Here is a 22,500-nt window from a genome sequence, read left to right as displayed (position 1 = left end):
CCAAGGGCTCAACAGGGAAAAATAGCCCAGTGAGGAAAGGAAATAAATAAACGATATGAGAAATAATGAACATTTTAAATACGAGATTTAAAAAAGAAACCGTAACAATATCAAAACAGATATTTCATATATAAACTTTAAACGACTTGTGTCAGCCTCTTCAACATAGAACATTTGCTGCAAGTTTGAACTTTAGAAATTCTACTGATTCAACTTGCCTATTAGGAAGATCATTCCATAGTAGACTATATCCATCAAGTGGAAATAGTAATCTCCTCTATATAGTAAAGAGAGTAAGAGTCGAGCTAGTTAATCCCTTGAACTTGGTACATTTATTTATATATATGAATAACTGTGTTAATATTGTCCTCTCTCATATTATTGATTTTCTTCCTCTCTATTACCCTACATCTCTTAAGAATAATACGAAAAAAAAGGTTTAGCCACAAAAGGACAATGACAGAAAAATAAAATTTCCGAAGCTACATATGTGTAATACGGCAACCCTCCAAAAAAAGGCTAAATACTTTGGTTATATTCTTTGAGTTTAGGTGTAGACACTGGGTCAGGAGTCTGTTATTATTATTATTAGTATTAGTAGTAGTAGTAGTTGTAGTAGTAGTAGTAGTAGTAGTAGTGGTAGTAGTAGTAGTAGTAGTAGTTTCTTTGATTTTTCTCTGCCTTTCCATTTGTAAAATCCTTTTTCTTTCCATTGTTGTGGTCCTTTAGGAAACGTCCTAGCCAGGTGATCTGCTGAACTGGGGTTCGAGACCCTCTCAAGCTCTATATTTTCTTCTAGTGTCTGCAACCTCGCCATCCATGTGAGCTAAGGATGGGGAGCGTGGTAGAGCCATCAGCAGCCATTACCTGGCCCTCCCTGGTCCTAGCTTGGGTGAAAAGTCTTCAAACTTCTAATAGCTTCATCTTTCCTCTACAGGAATAACTGTCGTGGAGTTCGCGAAGGAGAAAGGGCTCGCTAATATTGTTTCCATTCTTGAAGGTAATTTTATTTTTATTTTATTATTGGTTATTAAATGTTTATTTAACCCTTAAGTGTGTTATTTTGTCTTTTTTATTAGATTTTGATTATAAGAATATGAAGAAATAGTATTTGAAAAAGTTATTTATTAAGAAATATTATATAGGCCTATTGATATATATGTATATGTGTATATATATATATATATGCGTGTGTGTGTGTATGTATATGGGTGTCTGCAAGCTTTACACACACACACACACATATATATATATATATATATATATATATATATATATATATATATATATATATATATGTGTGTGTGTGTGTGTGTATGTGTGTGTGTGTGTTTGCAAGCTTGGATATATATATATATATATATATATATATATATATATGTGTGTGTGTGTGTGTGTGTGTGTGCGTGTGTGTGAGTATATGTATATATACATATATATATATATATATATATATATATATATATATATATATATATATATATTCTATATATATATGTATATATATATATATAAACTGTATATATTCTAGAAATGATAAGTATTGATTAATCATGTTGGGATATTTTTAAATTTTCAAAATCTATGTTGGTAAATTTTGATTTTATTTTGGAACGGAACCATATAGGAAAAATGGTCCAAAGAAACCAATCTCCATTATACACTATAAAAAAAAGACAAAATTAGTACTTGAAATGTCTTCATTACTACATTAGCTAATAATAATTATTTTTACGTTTCTTGAAAGAGAATCTTATAAAAGAAATTTCTAAAAGAAAAATATATATAAATTACAATTTATCTTTTTGGATGGGTAAAGGACTCGAAGACCTTGAACTTGGACTTCTCTAAAAAGGTTTATGTAAATATTTTACTGTAAACATCATTTAAAGGGTGATGTTTATTGTACTGTAGACATCTTATCATATAAAGTTTAATTAGGTGTTACTTGTAAAATTATATATATATATATATATATATATATATATATATATATATATATATATATATATATATATATATATATATATATGTTATAACAAGTGTTGTCTTGAGTTCAATATATGTATTGCTTATCTTTGGCATATTGTTGATGACTTATGATTTTTATTTTGAATGGTTTATTGCAAAATCATTATTTAAATGATCTTTAACATTCTTCCGCCAAAATTTTAATCAAATAGTTTTATTTAATTTAATAAAATGGCTGAAATTCGCGAAAGGTATGACGTCACACAAGCACTTTAAATTTCCAATTTCAAATAGTGTATTTAAATTAATCAATACAATGGCTCAAATTCGCGAAAGGTATGACTTCACACAAGCACTAAATTTTAGATTGCGATTAGTGTATTTAAATTAATTAATTAAACAGATTAAATTCGCGAAAGGTATGACGTCACAAGCACTTCAAATTTCCAATTTTAAATAGTGTATTTAAATTAATTAATAAAACGGCTCAAATTCACGAAAGGTATGACGTCACACCAGAACACAAGGTTATTAAATAGAGGAAAAACAAAATCATAATTTCCTATAAAAGACCTTTTAATGAATCTTTTGAATTTTCGGTTTATTTTCTTTAAAATTCCAATTTCAAATATTGTATTTAAATTAATCAATAAAATGGCTCAAATTCGCGAAAGGTACAGTATGACGTCACACAAATCGGCAAGAAATTGCCTTCGGATGAAATTCACTTATCGAAGAAATACTTCCAACTCGAATCTTCACTGAGAACAAACATTCACTTTTACAGTAATTTCCAATTTCCTTTCCTCTTTTTTCCCCCATCAGATCATCGGCGACTCCCATGCAGCAGGTACAAATTACGGCAGAATGTTGTGGAACAATTCCACCTCTCCTTTGACGGTAAGGGATTCCTGAAAACCGGTTTTTGGGTGGACTTCCCTCCTTTGTTATGAAACTTGCTTGCTTGCTTGCTGCCAGCAACACACTCCTCTTATACGTTTTCTTATTTCCAAGCACTTCCTTTTTTCGTACTTGCCTTAAAGGACTTCTTCTTCTTCTTCTTCTTCTTCTTCTTCTTCTTCTTCTTCTTCTTCTTATTATTATTATTATTATTATTATTATTTTGCTTGCTGCCAGCAATACACTCCTCTAATACGTTTTCATATTTCCAAGCACTTGCCTTTTTTCTTATTTGCTTTAAAGGACTTATTATTATTATTATTATTATTATTATTATTATTAATATTATTATTATTATATTATTATTATTTATTATTATTATTATTATTTCTTGGTAGGAGACCCTCCTTCAAACCGGTGGAGTTAAATACTATGGTTGCATCGGCAGAATTCAATTTCTTGTCCAATTTCTCGATTCTTCGGACAATTCTTTTTTCAGGATTGCTACATTCAGCTAGCAAGTTGGCGAAGTATTATTATTATTATTATTATTATTATTTTGCTTGCTGCCAGCAACACTCTCCTCTAATACGTTTTCTTACTTCCAAGCACTTACCTTTTTCATATTTGCTTTAAAGGACTTATTATTATTATTATTATTATTATTATTATTTTGCTTGCTTCCAGCAACACACTCCTCTAATACGTTTTCCTTACTTCAAAGCACCTACCTTTTTCGTACTTGCTTTAAAGGACGTTATTATTATTAATATTATTAATATTATTATTATTATTATTATTATTATTATTATTATTATTATTTTGCTTGCTGCCAGCAACACTCACCTCTAATACGTTTTCCTACTTCAAAGCACTTACCTTTTTCGTATTTGCTTTTAAGGACTTATTATTATTATTATTATTATTATTATTATTGTTGTTGATTGTTGTTTTGTTGTTATTTACTTATAACGATTTTCTTTAGACTAACTCTTTTTAAGACTTTTTTTACAATTTATTTTTACAGATTTGCCTTTGAATTCCCCGATACTACAAAGGACTTACTTTTTAGGAATTAATTCCATGAACTTGCTTCTTAGGACCTGTTCTAAGAACAACTTACTTTGTAGGATATACTCTCAATGATTCATTTCTTAGGACTTACTTCCAAGGACTTTCTTTAATTGCATAAATTTTTAAAAAAGACTCCCTTTCATGACCTCCTCCTAAGGACTCCGCGTTTTAGGACTTTCTTTTTGGAATTTACTTCTCAGGGCTGACATTTTAGTACTTACTTTTTAGGTCTTACTTCTCGAGACTCATTCCTGAAGACTCGTTTTTAAAGGCTTCTGCTCATTTGTGAGGATGAATTTCAGAAATTTCTCTTACCCAATTTCCTCTGAATACGTAAATTTTTTAGGTTTATCAAAGAAACTTTGAAATTCTCTACTTAAATCCTCGATTGGTTTTCAAAAAAAAACCAGTCTTGGGTTTATCATATTTTAATGTACGTTATTTGAGATTTTTTCATATACCTTAAGTAAAAAATCCTCAACTTTTATATTGATTTTATTTTGAAATTTTATTGATTGTCTAAATAATCGATTCATACTGCAGGGAAATTTGCATATATTCAAATTTGCTTTTAACCGTCGAATTTATTGCTTAAGCTAAGAAATTATATATTTCTTACCCTCATATTTTTAAAAGCATTGTCTTAGAATTATTTTTTTTTTTTTAGAATTTTAAACTTATTGCAAGAAAATATTTATATCTATGTTTGTTTTCTTCTGCATTGAATTCGTAAAGAACTATTGTCAGTTTTTCTTTCGTTCTTCCTTTATTTATTTATAATATACGTATATAAGTATGTAATTTCCTATCAACTAATTTATTCAATTATTTACACACCTACACACACGTACTCAAGCATACAAACACATGCGCACGCACACACACATACTGTATATATATATATATATATATATGTATGTATGTATGTATATATTTATATAAATATATATACACATACATATATATATATATATATATACAGTATATATATATACATTATATATATATATATATATACAGTATATATATATATATATATATACAGTATATATATATATACAGTATATATATATATATATATATCTCCTCTACCCCAAACTCTATAAATATTCAAAGAAGAAATATCGCCTAATTTCATTCACACACCATAAACACGATAAAGAAAGGAGAATGCAACGCAACGTGGGCGTTGATTGGGCGGTGATGGGCGGAGAGTGTGAGCCCAGACCAGGTCAAAGCTCCGTTTGACCCTCCCACCCAACTGCTCGATTTGACCCTGACATTTTGCGACGTGGAAAGTTGTTGATGTTCACGACCAGTCAACAAAAATTCGGGTCGACTCTTGATGCATGATTTTGGAAATTCATTCGGTCGAAACGGGGTTGAGAATCGGGTTTTATTTGACCTGTTAAACTGTCTGTATGTGTATGAACATACATGCACACAGCTGCATGTGTATGAATATAACTGTACATAACTGTATGTGTATGAACATACATGTACATGACTATGTGTATAAACATACATATACATGACTGTATGTGTATGAACATACATGTACATGACTGTATGTGTATAAACATACATATACATGACTGTATGTGTATGAACATACATGTACATGACTGTATGTGTATGAGCATACATGTACATGACTGTATGTGTATGAACATACATGTACACGACTGTATGTGTATGCACATACATGCACACAGCAGTATGTGGATGAACATACATGTACATGACTGTATGTGTATGAGCATACATGTACATGACTGTATGTGTATGAACATACATGTACATGACTGTATGTGTATGAACATACATGCACACAACAGTATGTGGATGAACATACATGTACATGACTGTATGTGTATGAACATACATGCACGCAGCAGTATGTACACGACCGTATGTGTATGAATATACATATACATGAATGTATGTGTATGAACATACATGTATACACTGTATGTGTATGAACATGCATGTACACAACTGTATGTGTATGAACATACATGTATACAACTGTATGTGTATGAACATACACGCACACGACTGTATGTGTATGAACATACACACACACAACTGTATGTGCGGTAACATACACGCACACGACTTTATGTGTATGTACATACATGAACACGACTGTATGTTGTATATGTATTAACATGCACACACGACCTTATATGTTGGAACATACACGTACAAAAACGTATGTGTATAAACATACTCGTACACGCACACCACACACACACTCGTTCATACACAAGAACAAATAATAGGTCTACTTGTTCTATGTCTGCATCAACTGTAAAATATATGGGGGTTGCTTATGATGTAAGTCCCTTTTATGTCACATATGAAACCATATGTTTATAAACACATGGGGAATATGCATAACCTCGTCTATCTATCTATCTAAATATCTATCTATCTATCTGTCTGTCTATCTATCTATCTATCCGTTTGTCTATCTATCTATCCGTCTGTCTATCTATCTGTCTATCTGTATATCTATACATTAATCATGCATAATGGTAGAGCAGGTAGAGACTATTTGACTCGGCAATCGTAATAAATGCAAAAAGATAATCCCAAGCACAACATATAATAATTCATTTTAAGAGTAAATAAGATTTAAGATTGACAACATGCAAAACAAGATCACAAAGGAATCAGGAGAAAACAATTTTTTATTCCCCGGTGGTTGACCTTGTCAGGCAAGAGTTACTCATGATTCACAAAACTTCGAGATTGAAAGGTGAATTGCCTGATGGGAGCAAGAGAACTCGCCCAGACTTGGATCTGGGTCAGGCACCGTGAAGAACAGTGATCAATTGGGGCATGATACCCTGATCCAGGGGTCACGACACGGGGTGAGGAGGCCCGGGGGTGGGGGTGGGGGTGGGGGGTCGTTGCCTGACAGTGCCGTATGTGGATTTTTTTTTTTGGGGGGGGACTGGATAAGATTGTGTTGTTACTTCAATTATGAGGTTAATCTTTAGAGGGGGATACATTTTCTCCCGGACAAAATTTTAAGAGATATATTTAGGAAAAATTGTAATACCCTGAACTTGAAAAAAATTATACATAGTAGTCGTTTATATCGTGAGCTTTATATGATTTTATTAATTTAGTTTTTTAATCCCTCCTTATTTTGCATTTAGATATTATTGTATGAATGTTATGTGACTGGTTTTAGAAGTTGAATTATACCAATTGTGAAAGTACGGGTATGGTTGATTTGCATTATACAGTTAGAGTGGATTTTTTGGACTGGACAAGATTGTGTTGAGTTACTTCAATTATGAGGTTAATCTTTAGAGGGGGACACATTTTCTCCAGGACAAACCTTTAAGATATATACTGTGGAAAAATGATAATACCCTGAACTAGAAAAATAATTATACAGAGTATTGGTTTATATCACGAGCTTTAAATAATTTTATTAATTGATTCTTTTAATCATTTTAATCCACTTTATTTTGCATTTAGATATTATTGTATGAAAATTATGCGATTGGTTTTAGATGTTGAAATGATACCAAATGTTGTGAGATTACGGGTAAGGTTGATTAATTTACATTATACAGCGCTGAATGGCCTATGATGCCCCAGTGCTTGGCTTAAGGCCTAAATTTTATATTCAGTTCAATTTAATGATGATGTTTAGTTTTTAGTGTTGTGAAAAGGTAAATGGTGGAATTATTGGGGAGATTGTTTGTTACCTGACAAAATACTTTTTGTTAAATAATATGCCGGATTACGCATGCGCATATGCATGTGTATATATGAGTATATATATAAACGTATTTATATACATACATGCACGTATGTATAGATAGATAGATAGGCAGATAGATGTGTAAAGGTTTTATGTATATATGTATATATATGCGTGGGTGTTTGTGTGTCTATATATATACAGTATAGGCTATATATATATACAGTATATATATATATATATATATATATATATATATATATATATATATTATATATATATGTGTGTATATATATATATATTATATATATATGTGTGTGTATATATATATATATATATATATATATGTATATATATATATATGAGTGTATGTGTGTATGTGTGTGCAGAAAATAGATAAGACAGGTCAGTAACCCCACCAACATTCCAAAAAAAAAAAAAGTAACTTTTCTCCATTTTTATTTTCTGAACATTTAAAGTGATTTTTCTTATCGATTATAAAATATTCCTCTCGAAGACGGAGCCATATTTATTTCTTCTAGATTTTGGCTGGAGTAAAAAGAAGAATAAAAAGGTTAAGGGTTGTGGGTGACCGATGTGGTAACGTCCCTGACTGGTGAATGCCAGACTGGGGTTCGAGTCCCGCTCAAACTTGCTAGTAATCTTGGTTGCTGCAACATCAGCATCCTTGTGAGCTAAGGATGGGGTATTGGGGTGTCTACAGGTCTACCTGCTGAGTCATCAGCAGCCATTGCCTGGCCCTCCTTGGTCCTAGCTTGATTAGAGAGGGCGCTTAGGCGCTGATCATATGTATATATGGTCAGTCTCTAGGGCATTCTCCTGCTTGATAGGACAATGTCACTGTAACTTGTCTTTGCCATTCATGAGCGGCCTTTAAACCTTTAAATGGTGAGCAAGGTGCGTTTCTTTCACCCTTTTTTATCGTTCAGAAAAAGATTTTCTTAATCATCGTTCATTTCACCATTTTAAGATACAAAACATAATTCTTCTTCGGCAAATGTTCATTCAATACATTTAAAACGTCCCATAGCTGATGATTATTTTTTCCATATAATTATTGGGTTTCAGTAAGCAACTCAAAAGTGACGGAACATAATTAATGTAAGGTTTGTTAATGACCCATCTATATTTTTTTCATAGATTTATTCATGTCTATTATTATTATTATTATTATTATTATTATTATTATTATTATTATAGGTGTTGTTGCTGTTATTATTATTATTGTTATTATTGTTGTAATTCAAGAGGTATTAGTTTGTTGAGTGTAGTTGGAAAAGTGTATGGTAGAGTACTGATTAATAGGATTAAGGATAAAACAGAGAATGCAATCTTGGAAGTACAGGGTGGTTTTAGAAGAGGTAGGGGTTGTATGAATCAGATTTTTACAGTTAGGCAGATATGCGAGAAATATTTAGCAAAAGGTAAGGAGGTGTATGTTGCGTTTATGGATCTGGAGAAAGCATATGATAGAGTTGATAGGGAAGCAATGTGGAATGTGATGAGGTTATATGGAGTTGGTGGAAGGTTGTTGCAAGCAGTGAAAAGTTTCTACAAAGGTAGTAAAGCATGTGTTAGAATAGGAAATGAAGTGAGCGATTGGTTTCCGGTGAGTGGGGCTGAGACAGGGATGTGTGATGTCGCCGTGGTTGTTTAACTTGTATGTTGATGGAGTGGTGAGAGAGGTGAATGCTCGAGTGCTTGGACGAGGATTAAAACTGGTAGACGAGAATGATCATGAATGGGAGGTAAATCAGTTGTTGTTTGCGGATGATACTGTACTGGTAGCAGACACAGAAGAGAAGCTTGACCGACTAGTGACAGAATTTGGAAGGGTGTGTGAGAGAAGGAAGTTGAGAGTTAATGTGTGTAAGAGTAAGGTTATGAGATGTACGAGAAGGGAAGGTGGTGCAAGGTTGAATGTCATGTTGAATGGAGAGTTACTTGAGGAGGTGGATCAGTTTAAGTACTTGGGGTCTGTTGTTGCAGCAAATGGTGGAGTGGAAGGAGATGTACGTCAGAGAGTGAATGAAGGTTGCAAAGTGTTGGGGGCAGTTAAGGGAGTAGTAAAAAATAGAGGGTTGGGCATGAATGTAAAGAGAGTTCTATATGAGAAAGTGATTGTACCAACTGTGATGTATGGATCGGAGTTGTGGGGAATGAAAGTGATGGAGAGACAGAAATTGAATGTGTTTGAGATGAAGTGTCTGAGGAGTATGGCTGGTGTATCTCGAGTAGATAGGGTCAGGAACGAGGTGGTGAGGGTGAGAACGGGTGTAAGAAATGAGTTAGCGGCTAGAGTGGATATGAATGTGTTGAGGTGGTTTGGCCATGTTGAGAGAATGGAGAATGGCTGTCTGCTAAAGAAGGTGATGAATGCAAGAGTTGATGGGAGAAGTACAAGAGGAAGGCCAAGGTTTGGGTGGATGGATGGTGTGAAGAAAGCTCTGGGTGATAGGAGGATAGATGTGAGAGAGGCAAGAGAGCGTGCTAGAAATAGGAATGAATGGCGAGCGATTGTGACGCAGTTCCGGTAGGCCCTGCTGCTTCCTCCGGTGCCTTAGATGACCGCGGAGGTAGCAGCAGTAGGGGACTCAGCAGTATGAAGCTTCATCTGTGGTGGAAATGTGGGAGGTTGGGCTGTGGCACCCTAGCAGTACCAGCTGAACTCGGCTGAGTCCCTGGTTAGGCTGGAGGAACATAGAGAGTAGAGGTCCCCTTTTTTGTTTTGTTTCTTGTTGATGTCGGCTACCCCCCAAAATTGGGGGAAGTGCCTTTGGTATATGTATGTGTATGTATTATCATTATTATTATTATTGTTATTATCATTATTATTATTATTATTGAAGAGACAGTGAAAGATGGAAATGGAAGGTTGTTGAAAGGAGAGGAGGCAAGGAAAAGGTGGGCGGAATATTTTGAAAGTTTGCTGAATGTTGAGGATGATAGAGAGGCAGATATAATTGCTGTTCCAGGTGTTGAGGTGCCAGTGATGGGAGATGAGAATGAGAGAGAGATTACAATAGAGGAAGTGAGGAGAGCACTAGATGAAACGAGAGTAGGAAAAGCATCTGGTATGGATGGTGTGAAAGCTGAGATGTTGAAGGAAGGGGGTGTGACTGTACTTGAATGGTTGGTGAGATTGTTTAATGTGTGTTTTGTGTTGTCAATGGTACCAGTAGATTGGGTCTGTGCATGTATTGTACCACTATATAAGGGTAAGGGAGATGTGCATGGGTGTTGTAATTCAAGAGGTATTAGTTTGTTGAGTGTAGTTGGAAAAGTGTATGGTAGAGTACTGATTAATAGGATTAAGGATAAAACAGAGAATGCAATCTTGGAAGTACAGGGTGGTTTTAGAAGAGGTAGGGGTTGTATGAATCAGATTTTTACAGGTAGGCAGATATGCGAGAAATATTTAGCAAAAGGTAAGGAGGTGTATGTTGCGTTTATGGATCTGGAGAAAGCATATGATAGAGTTGATAGGGAAGCAATGTGGAATGTGATGAGGTTATATGGAGTTGGTGGAAGGTTGTTGCAAGCAGTGAAAAGTTTCTACAAAGGTAGTAAAGCATGTGTTAGAATAGGAAATGAAGTGAGCGATTGGTTTCCGGTGAGAGTGGGGCTGAGACAGGGATGTGTGATGTCGCCGTGGTTGTTTAACTTGTATGTTGATGGAGTGGTGAGAGAGGTGAATGCTCGAGTGCTTGGACGAGGATTAAAACTGGTAGGCGAGAATGATCACGAATGGGAGGTAAATCAGTTGTTGTTTGCGGATGATACTGTACTGGTAGCAGACACAGAAGAGAAGCTTGACCGACTAGTGACAGAATTTGGAAGGGTGTGTGAGAGAAGGAAGTTGAGAGTTAATGTGGGTAAGAGTAAGGTTATGAGATGTACGAGAAGGGAAGGTGGTGCAAGGTTGAATGTCATGTTGAATGGAGAGTTACTTGAGGAGGTGGATCAGTTTAAGTACTTGGGGTCTGTTGTTGCAGCAAATGGTGGAGTGGAAGCAGATGTACGTCAGAGAGTCAATGAGGGTTGCAAAGTGTTGGGGGCAGTTAAGGGAGTAGTAAAAAATAGAGGGTTGGGCATGAATGTAAAGAGAGTTCTATATGAGAAAGTGATTGTACCAACTGTGATGTATGGATCGGAGTTGTGGGGAATGAAAGTGACTGAGCAACAGAAATTGAATGTGTTTGAGATGAAGTGTCTGAGGAGTATGGCTGGTGTATCTCGAGTAGATAGGGTTAGGAACGAAGTGGTGAGGGTGAGAACGGGTGTAAGAAATGAGTTAGCGGCTAGAGTGGATATGAATGTGTTGAGGTGGTTTGGCCATGTTGAGAGAATGGAAAATGGCTGTCTGCTAAAGAAGGTGATGAATGCAAGAGTTGATGGGAGAAGTACAAGAGGAAGGCCAAGGTTTGGGTGGATGGATGGTGTGAAGAAAGCTCTGGGTGATAGGAGGATAGATGTGAGAGAGGCAAGAGAGCGTGCTAGAAATAGGAATGAATGGCGAGCGATTGTGACGCAGTTCCGGTAGGCCCTGCTGCTTCCTCCGGTGCCTTAGATGACCGCGGAGGTAGCAGCAGTAGGGGACTCAGCAGTATGAAGCTTCATCTGTGGTGGAAATGTGGGAGGTTGGGCTGTGGCACCCTAGCAGTACCAGCTGAACTCGGCTGAGTCCCTGGTTAGGCTGGAGGAACGTAGAGAGTAGAGGTCCCCCTTTTTGTTTTGTTTCTTGTTGATGTCGGCTACCCCCCAAAATTGGGGGAAGTGCCTTTGGTATATGTATGTATGTATTATTATTATTATTATTATTACCTAAGCTACAATCCTAGTTGGAAAAGCAGGATGATATAAACCCAAGGACTCCAACAGGGAAAATTAGCTCATTGAAAAAAGGAAATAAATAAACTATATGAGAAGTAATGAAAACAAAATAACTAGTTCCTTTATTTTTTATATTCGCCCAGTTCCATCTTTGTTAATTTGTTTTCAATTTCACAAAAAAAAAAAAAAAAACCTAACCATCATTTTCTCTATGCAGCAGAAAGATGTCCTCGGGGTGACGTGGACTTCCCAGACGACCGTCTCCCCTACCACTGGAAGCTCAAAGGAACCGCGCCTGGAAGGACGACCGAGATTCCATGCCCGGCTGGAAGCAGCGGAACAGCTGTCTGGGTTTGCGGACGCGATGGGAAATGGCTCAGAACTCCGGACTTGAGGTGAGAATTACAAAAAGTGACTCTGGGAATCCTTCCAAAACATGTTTCAGAGGTAAAGGGTTATTGTGGCCTGCTTGGTCACGTCTCTGCCTGGAGTTTGCTAGACGGGGGTTCGAGTCCCGCTCAGACTCGTTAGTGCCTTTAGTGTCTGCAACCTTACCATCCTTGTGAGCTAAGTTTGGGGGTTTTGGGGGAGTCTGTAGGTCTATCTGTTGAGTCATCAGGAGCCATTGTCTGGACCTCCCTGGTCCTAGCTTGGGTGGAGAGGGGGCTTGGGTGCTGATCATATAATATATGGTCAGTCTCTAGGGCATTGTCCTGCTTGATAGGGCAGTGTCACTGTCCCTTGCCTCTGCCATTCATGAGTGACCTTTAAACCTTTAAAACCTTTTAAAACTGATGGAGAAGATAAGTAAATATTGCTTATTTTTGCGAGCGTTTTTCTTTTAAGAGAATCTAGCTAAACTGAGTTTATCGTTTTGCATTAAGTTACTCCCTTTCTGTCTTTTAAATACACAAACAAGTAATTACGTGTTTTAAAAACATTACTGATATTCAGCTCTTCTCAGACTATTCCATTTTTTACTAGCATTCCAGGCAACCCAATCGCTCTAACCAGGAAATAGTGGTTCTTGCAGTCTTAGAGATATTATTATTATTATTATTATTATTATTGTTGTTGTTGTTGTTGTTGTTGTTGTTGTTATTACTATTAGCTAAGCTACAATCCTAGTTGGAAAAGTAGGATGATATAGGCCAAACAGAATTAAAACCCTTTATTATTATTATTATTATTATTATTATTATTATTATTATTATTATTATTATTATTATTATTATTATTATTAAGCTAGAACCCTAGATAGAAAAGAAGGATGCTATAAACTTAAGGGCACCAACATGAAAATATCCCAGTGAAGAAGGAAAATAAGGAAACAAAAAAATCTCCTTGCAATGGCAATTAAAGTCCCACGCATGATTGACTACAAGCTCTCCATCGTGAGAATAAAATCCACATACAGCAATATATCAGCCTTGACGAGTCGACTTATAATACAAATCATGTAACCTGTCCGGTTGAGATTGTTTATTACTTACACTTGTCTCAAGGAAGGGGATAGATATCTAAAATTCAGTCTCTAAGATCTATGGGTGATGGTCATCTCCCCTATATGATAAAGATAAAGTGTGTGGATATATATATATATATATATATATATATATATATATATATATATATATATATATATATATATATATATATGTACATATATATATATATATATATATATATATATATATATATATATATATATATATATATATATATATATATATATATATATATATATATATATATATATATATATATATATATATATAACCTGTCACGCTGATGGGGAAAGGAAGTAGTCATATCCTGGTAAATAGGGGTATCCTGAGAGGTACACTCGGAAACCACTTTCCCACAAATTGCCGAACCAGCGGGATGTAGTTAGGAATGGGGGAGTGGGTGGGAAGGGTTGAATCTCTGTGTGCGCGTCCATATCTATTTGAATATTTAGATGTAATTTTTGACGTCTTGCGTACACTAGAAAATATTATTAAATGTGATTGCTCATTCAACTTAAAAGCTCTGTCAACTGATAAGGAGTTAATTGTAATCTTGAGAATTTTGTTATACATTCATTTACGGTCTTGTGTATCTCTTCCTGGTTCCATTTTGCTCACTCCGCAAAATAAGTTTGCGGGCACTCTATCACTTTATAGATAGATGCAAAGCTTCTAAGCTTATTCTTAGTAAATGAGGATACACGTTCAAGTGTTGGCTGGAAAGCTTTACCACTTCATCGGCACCTCTTTATTTTTCTTATTTAATCTACTTCTTTGATTTTCTTTTCTTCATTTTTTCCATATTTGGTATGTGATTTCCTCTCGTTTTCTTCATCCCTTCCTCTTGAAATAAGACATTTCTAATCAGTTTTATTCTTTTAATCTTCATATGGCTGTTCTAATTCCTTTGTTTTTCTTCTTCTTTAAGTTCTTGACAATCTCTTCATGCTTCCTTCTAGATGTCTTTTTCTATCATTAAATCTTAAATATTTCGCTCTAGCTCCTTATATCATAACTGAATCTGGCCTCCTATCATAAAACATATATTTTATTTTTGAATCTTTTCTTATGCATATATTTCTAAGCTAATTTTTCCTATATATTTTTCTTCCATATTTTACTATCCACTTCTTTAAGTCTTGATCTTGATTTCTTCCCTTTCTGTTTTCCTAAAAGTTTTATCATTCCTATTCATATCTTCACTCCATCTCCTAATCTCTTGAATCCATCTATTATTTCCATCCTCTTTTATTTCTTCCCAAAAATTCCTTCAAGAGATCATTTCTTCCCTCTTCTATCCATCTCACCAACCTTGACTTTCCACCTGCTGTCCCAGTCTTCATTCCCGAGGCCTGATATTCCTATTTCTTCCTTAAAAGTAAGCTACCCGTTGAGATACTACCGCTAGAGAGTTATGGGGTCCTTTGACTGGCCAGGCAGTGCTACATTGGATCCTTCTCTCTGGTAACAGTCCATTTTCCCTTTGCCTACACATACACCGAATAGTCTGGCATATTCTTTACATATTCTGCTTTATCCTTATACACCTTACAACACGAAGATTACCAAACAATTCTTCTTCACCCAAGGGGTTACTGCACTGTCATGGTTCAGTGGCCGCTTTCCTCTTGGTAAGGGTAGAAGAGACTCTTTAGCTATGGTAAACAGCTCCTCTAGGAGAAGGACACTCCAAAATCAAACCATTGTTCTCTGGTATTTGGTAGTGCCATAGCCTCTGTACCATGGTCTTCCACTGTCTTGGGTTAGAGTTCTCTTGCGTGAGGGTACACTCGGACACATTATTCTATCTTATTTTTCTTCCTCTTGTTTTGTTAAAGTTTTTATAGTTTATATAGGAGATATTTATTTTAATGTTGTTACTGTTCTTGAAATATTATATTTTTCGTTTCCTTTCCTCACTGAGATATTTTCCCTGTTGGAGCCCCTGGGCTTATAGCATCCTGCTTTTGCAACTAGGGTTGTAGCTTAGCTAATAATAATAATAGTAATAATAATAATGCTGCATATGGTGATGCCCCTAAAAATTTTATCCCACTTTCTGTGTCGTTTATTACTGCTGTCTTATAAAATATTCCTGGTATGGCCATATTTTTCCAATATTATTTTCCTATTAATATTTTATGGCATTTTTTTATACATACATATACCAAGGCACTTTTTTTTTTTTATTATAGACTATATTAAGTTTGCGATCATTTTCACTATCTCCATCATCTTTTTCTTTTGTTTCTTGAACATATTTTCCTTCTATCTATTCCTAAGTATTTTATGCTTTCTGTTACTTCTATACCCCACATGTCTTCAGGCTTTTCTTTTATATTATATATCAATGTATGACTTAGTTTTTTAAACATAAATCCCACATTCAAAGAATGTAAACATTATATGTTATAGTATGAGAAAATATATATTAAAATAACATTACACACATATATTAAAAACACGATTTCGTAAATAGAATAAAATGAATTTTTACTCATCATAACGTTCCTATTAAATGTCTTATTTATTTGTATTTGTTTGCAAATACAAATAAAGGAATATTCAGATAACAATTATTATAATTCACATTCAAAGAAATAATTGTAAAATACACGAGAATTTTTTATCTATATTATTGGTTGATTTGATTCCATAATATGTCTTAAAATCATTCAATCAATTTGGATAAAAATTTGTATATCAGCCATCATCATCTTCTCCTACGCCTATTGATACAAAGGGCCTCGGTTAGATTTCGCCAGTCGTCTCTATCTTGAGCTTTTAATTCAATACTACTACATCCATTTGTATAAAGTAATCTATTAAATTTTTAATTTAAAGCAACACACAAATTTTAGTTAATTCTAGGTGATTAAAGCTACTTTACTTTTATTAATTAAAATGATTGTTAAAATATGATAGAAACCTGGTGCAGCACTATTATTATTATTAATATTATTATTATTATTATTGTTATTATTATTATTATTATTATTATTAGCTAAGCTTCAACCCTAGTTGGAAGAGTAAGATGCTATAAGCCCAAGGGCTCCAACAAGGTAAAATAGCCCAGTGAGGAAAGGAAAAAGGAAATTAATAAACGATATAAGAGTTAATTAACAATTAAAGTAAAATATTTTAAAAAACAATAACAACATTAAAACAGATATTTCATATATAAACTAAAAAAGACTTATGTCAGCCTGTTCAACATAAAAACATTTGCTGCAAGTTTGAACTTTCGAAGTTCTATTGATTCAACTACCCTATTAGGAAGATCATTCCATAGTAGACTATATTTGTCAACGGGAAATAGTAATCTCTTCTATATAATAAAGAGAGTAAGAGTCGAGCTGGTTAATCCCTTCCCTTTAAAGGTTTAAAGGCCGCTCATGAATGGCAGAGGCAAGGGACAGTGACATTGCCTTATCAAGCAGGACAATGCCCTAGAGACTGACCATATATCATATGATCAGCGCCCAAGCCCCCCTCTCAACCAAAGCTAGGATCAGGGAGCGCAAGTCAATGGCTGCTGATAACTCAACAGATAGACCTATAGGCTCCCCAAAAACCCCCCTTCCTTAGCTCACAAGGATGGTAAGGTTACAGACACTAATGGCATTGACGAGACTGAGCGGGACTCGAACCCCCGTCTAGCAAACACCAGACAGAGACGTTACCAACCAGGCCACAACAATAAAATTATTAATTAACCCCCTCTTCCCCAAAAACAGCAAATGCTACTCGCTGTTCTTCAGCGGGTGGCAAGAAGCAATGGCGACTGAGAACATCACCGCGGCTGAGATAGTGGCGGAGGTAGTGACCAGCCTGCAGGACACCGAGAAGGGCATCACTCTGGCTCCGGGGGATCTGCTGACGATCGGGGAACGCCTTGTGAAACTGCAGGACAAACACCAACAGGACCTGAAGCGAATGACGACCGGGATCAAGGCTTGGAGACTGGCTATGGTGAGGATTTGGGGTGAATTTTTTCCCTCTTGACTGGATTATTAGATGGAATCTTAGTGGGTATTTATGAAGATAGTCTTTAACTTAGCTTTTATTATTGTACATCTCTCTCTCTCTCTCTCTCTCTCTCTCTCTCTCTCTATATATATATATATATATATATATATATATATATACAGTATATACATACATACATACATAGATACACAACACATATGCAACCGTTTCTAGTACACTGCAGGGCAAACGCCACAGGCATGTCAATTCATGTCTGGGTGTTTGGCTAGTTTTCATCACCACGTTGGTCATTGCAAATTGGTGATGGTGGGAGATTTTTGTCTGAAGTGTTTGAAGCGTAAATAGATACATAAATACATACATACACACATACACATGAAATTATATATATATATATTTATATATATATAGATATACTGTGTATATATATATATATATATATATATATATATATATATATATATATTTATAGATATACTGTGTATATATATATAGATATACTGTGTGTATATATATATTTATATATATATATTATATATATATATATATATATATATATATATATATATATATATACATATACTATGCACAGACGTAAGTGGAAGGACATGTCTGAGGCCTTTGTTAAGCAGTGTACTGGTAACAGCTGATGATACATATATATATATATATGTGTGTATATATATTATATATATATATATATATATATATATATATATATATATATATAGAGAGAGAGAGAGAGAGAGAGAGAGAGAGAGAGAGAGAGAGAGAGAGAGAGAGAGAGAGAGAGATATCCATACATACATACATACATATATATATATATATATATATATATATATATATATATATATATATATATATATATATATATATATATATATATATATATATATATATATATATGCTGAACCACCAGTCATTAATTAACAATATTCAGATCTTTCATAAAATAAACAATGAAAAGATACTGTCGCACCCCTCAAAATTATCACGATTCTTCTTCGCAGAAATACCTGAAAGGAATCATGGACTTGGTCGACCTGATGCTCTCGAAACCAGCCCTGTGGTGGGGTTTGAACCACGAAGTGAAGTACGTCGCCTTCACCCAGTTGCAGGACAGCGTCAAATTCGCCATGATCTCGTTGGCCTTCCAGCAGCTGAAGTCCTTCCAGGAGTTTACCGTCAGGGGATTGAGTGAGTTGCCTTAGAAGATTGAGTGAGTTGTGTTTAGAAGATTGAGTGAGTTGTTTTAGAAGATTGAGTGAGTTGTGTTAGAAAATTGAGTGAGTTGTGTTAAGATTGTGTGAGTTGTGTTAGAAGATTGAGTGAGTTGAGTTTAGAGGATTGAGTGAGTTGTGTTTAGAAGATTGAGTGAGTTGTGTTTAGAAGATTGAGTGAGTTGTGTTAGGAGATTGAGTGAGTTGCAATAGAAGATTGAGTGAGTTCCTTCCGAGGATTGAGTGAGGTTGTGTTAGAAGATTGAGTGAGTTGTGTTTAGAATATTGAGTGAGTTCCTTCAGAGGATTGAGTGGTTTGTGTTTAGAATATTGTGTGAGTTGCGTTATAAGATTGAGTTGCGTTATAAGATTGAGTTGCGTTATAAGATTGAGTTGCGTTAGAAGATTGAGTGAGTTGCGTTAGAAGATTGTTTGAGTTGGGTTAGAAGATTGAGTGAGTTGAGTTCAGAAGATTGAGTGAGTTATGTTAGAAGATTGAATGAGTTGCGTTAGAAGATTGTGTGAGTTGCGTTAGAAGATTGTGTGAGTTGTGTTTAGAAGATTGAATGAGTTGCGTTTAGAGGATTGAGTGAGTTGTGTTAGAAGATTGAATGAGTAGTATTAGAAGATTGTGTGAGTTGTGTTAGAAGATTGTGTGAGTTGTGTTTAGAAGATTGATTCAGTTGTGTTAGAAGATTGAATGAGTTGCGTTAGAAGATTGTGTGAGTTGAGTTCAGAAGATTGAGTGAGTTATGTTAGAAGATTGAATGAGTTGCGTTAGAAGATTGTGTGAGTTGCGTTAGAAGATTGTGTGAGTTGTGTTTAGAAGATTGATTGAGTTGTGTTAGAAGATTGAATGAGTTGCGTTTAGAGGATTGATTGAGTTGTTTTAGAAGATTGAATGAGTTGCGTTTAGAGGATTGAGTGAGTTATGTTAGAAGATTGAATGAGTTGCGTTAGAAGATTGTGTGAGTTGCGTTAGAAGATTGTGTGAGTTGTGTTTAGAAGATTGATTGAGTTGTGTTAGAAGATTGAATGAGTTGCGTTAGAAGATTGTGTGAGTTGCGTTAGAAAATTGTGTGAGTTGTGTTTAGAAGATTGATTGAGTTGTGTTAGAAGATTGAAGGAGTTGCGTTTAGAGGATTGAGTGAGTTGTGTTAGAAGATTGAATGAGTTGCGTTAGAAGATTGTGTGAGTTGCGTTATAAAATTGTGTGAGTTGTGTTTAGAAGATTGATTGAGTTGTGTTAGAAGATTGAATGAGTTGTGTTTAGAGGATTGAGTGAGTTGCGTTAGAAGATTGAGTGAGTTGTGTTAGAAGATTGAATGAGTTACGTTTAGAGGATTGAGTGAGTTGCGTTAGCAGATTGAGTGAGTTGTGTTCGAAGATTGAGTGAGTTGCGTGAGAAGATTGATTGAGTTGTGTTAAAAGATTGAGTGAGTTCCTTTAGAAGATTGAGTGAGTTGTGTTAGAAGATTGAATGAGTTCCTTTAGAGGATTGCTTGAGTTGCGTTAGAAGATCATGTGAGTTGTGTTTAGAAGATTGAGTGAGTTGTGTTAGAAGATTGAGTGAGTTGCATTAGAAGATTGAGTGAGTTGTGTTAGAAGATTGAATGAGTTGCGTTAGAAGATTGTGTGAGTTGCGTTAGAAGATTGTGTGAGTTGCGTTTAGAAGATTGAGTGAGTTGCGTTAGAAGATTGTGTGAGTTGTGTTTAGAAGATTGAGTGAGTTGCATTAGAAGATTGAGTGAGTTTCTTTAGAGGATTGAGTGAGTTGTGTTAGAAGATTTAGTGAGTTGCGTTTGAAGATTGAGTGAGTTGCATTAGAGGATTGAGTGAGTTTTGTTTAGAGTATTGAGTGAATTGTGTTAGAAAATTGAGTGAGTTGTGTTAGGAGATTGAATGAGTTGCATTAGAAGATTGAGTGAGTTCCTTCAGAGGATTGAGTGAGTTGTGTTAGAAGATTGAGTTAGTTCCTTCAGAGGATTGAGTTGTGTTAGAAGATTGTGTGAGTTGTGTTAGAAGATTGTGTGAGTTGTGTTAGAAGATTGTGTGAGTTGTGTTAGAAGATTGAGTGAGTTCCTTCAAAGGATTGAGTGAGTTGTGTTTAAAATATTGAGTGAGTTGTGTTAGAAGATTGAATGAGTTGTGTTTAGAGGATTGAGTGAGTTGTGTTATAAGTTTGAGTGAGTTGTGTTAGAATATTGAGTGAGTTGTGTTAGAAGATGAAGTGAGTTGCGTTAGAAGATCGAGTGAGTTGCGTTTAGAATATTGAGAGAGTTCCGTTAGGTTAGAAGATCGAGTGAGTTGCGTTTAGAAGATTGAGGGAGTTGCGTTTAGAAGATCGAGTGAATTCCGTAAGAAGATTGAGTGCGTTGTGTTTAGAGGATTGAGTGAGTTCCATTAGTGGATTAAATGAATGAGTTATACAGAAGATGATTGAGTTCCATTATAGTACTGTACTTTGCGAGTTATATATGTAGTGGACCTTCAGTTAGTATTGTTTTATTTTTTACTATCTCATGTACTTTTTTTTATTTTTTTATTTATTTTTTTTTTCGCAATGTATTTCAACCGTCCACCTATTTGTTAATATCTTACCACCTTTTTCTATTATTTTAATTTCTATCATCGACTTTTTCTATTTTTTTATTTTTGTTTTTTCCAACCAATATTTTTTCCCTTTTTTATTATTAATTTTTCATCTTTTTGTCAATGCATTATATATAAATAACTTGTCCCCCTTCTGATATTTTCTTTTCTTTTATTTCCACTACATATCTATCTCCCTTCTCATATTAATATTCCAATTCTTCTGTCTCTTGAAATATGTCCAGTTTCTACTTGATACTATTAACACTTATTTAACCAGATATAACTTGGATAAACTTTACACTATCTACAAGTAATATATCTCCATACGTATATCAAAGATACTAAAGACATTTCCAGTACTGAGAGAATATTTACCAAAATATAAACAGATTTTACCAATAAACTACTAAAGACATTCCAAATACCAGTGAAATATTTACCAAAATATACACAGATTTTACCATTAAGATACGAAAGACATTCCCAGAACCAGTGAAATATTTACCAAAATATACATATATTTTACCAATAAAATACTGTACTAAAATAATTTCTAGTACCAGTGAAATATTTACCAAAATATACACAGATTTTACCAATTAAATACTAAAGACATTCCCAGTAACAGTGAAATATTTACCAAAATATACACAGATTT

At 34.5% G+C, this 22,500-nt stretch overlaps 1 protein-coding gene across 5 annotated transcripts in view; it reads left to right on the top strand.

The window, feature by feature from the left end:
- The window catches only part of LOC137633204 (adhesion G protein-coupled receptor L4-like), an 83,627-nt gene that overhangs the window by 37,560 nt on the left and 23,567 nt on the right, over positions 1-22,500 (top strand). For all 5 annotated transcript variants that reach the window (XM_068365369.1, XM_068365366.1, XM_068365365.1 and 2 more), the window contains 5 exons: positions 938-1,000; positions 2,797-2,871; positions 12,744-12,921; positions 17,772-18,006; positions 19,038-19,224. In XM_068365369.1, the coding sequence (XP_068221470.1) occupies positions 938-1,000; positions 2,797-2,871; positions 12,744-12,921; positions 17,772-18,006; positions 19,038-19,224 (738 nt within the window). The remainder of the gene's footprint in view (positions 1-937; positions 1,001-2,796; positions 2,872-12,743; positions 12,922-17,771; positions 18,007-19,037; positions 19,225-22,500) is intronic.

This window comes from Palaemon carinicauda, chromosome 42 (genome assembly GCF_036898095.1).
Source record: "Palaemon carinicauda isolate YSFRI2023 chromosome 42, ASM3689809v2, whole genome shotgun sequence".
Classification (NCBI taxonomy): domain Eukaryota; kingdom Metazoa; phylum Arthropoda; class Malacostraca; order Decapoda; family Palaemonidae; genus Palaemon; species Palaemon carinicauda.
This window is presented reverse-complemented; position numbering and strand designations above follow the sequence as displayed.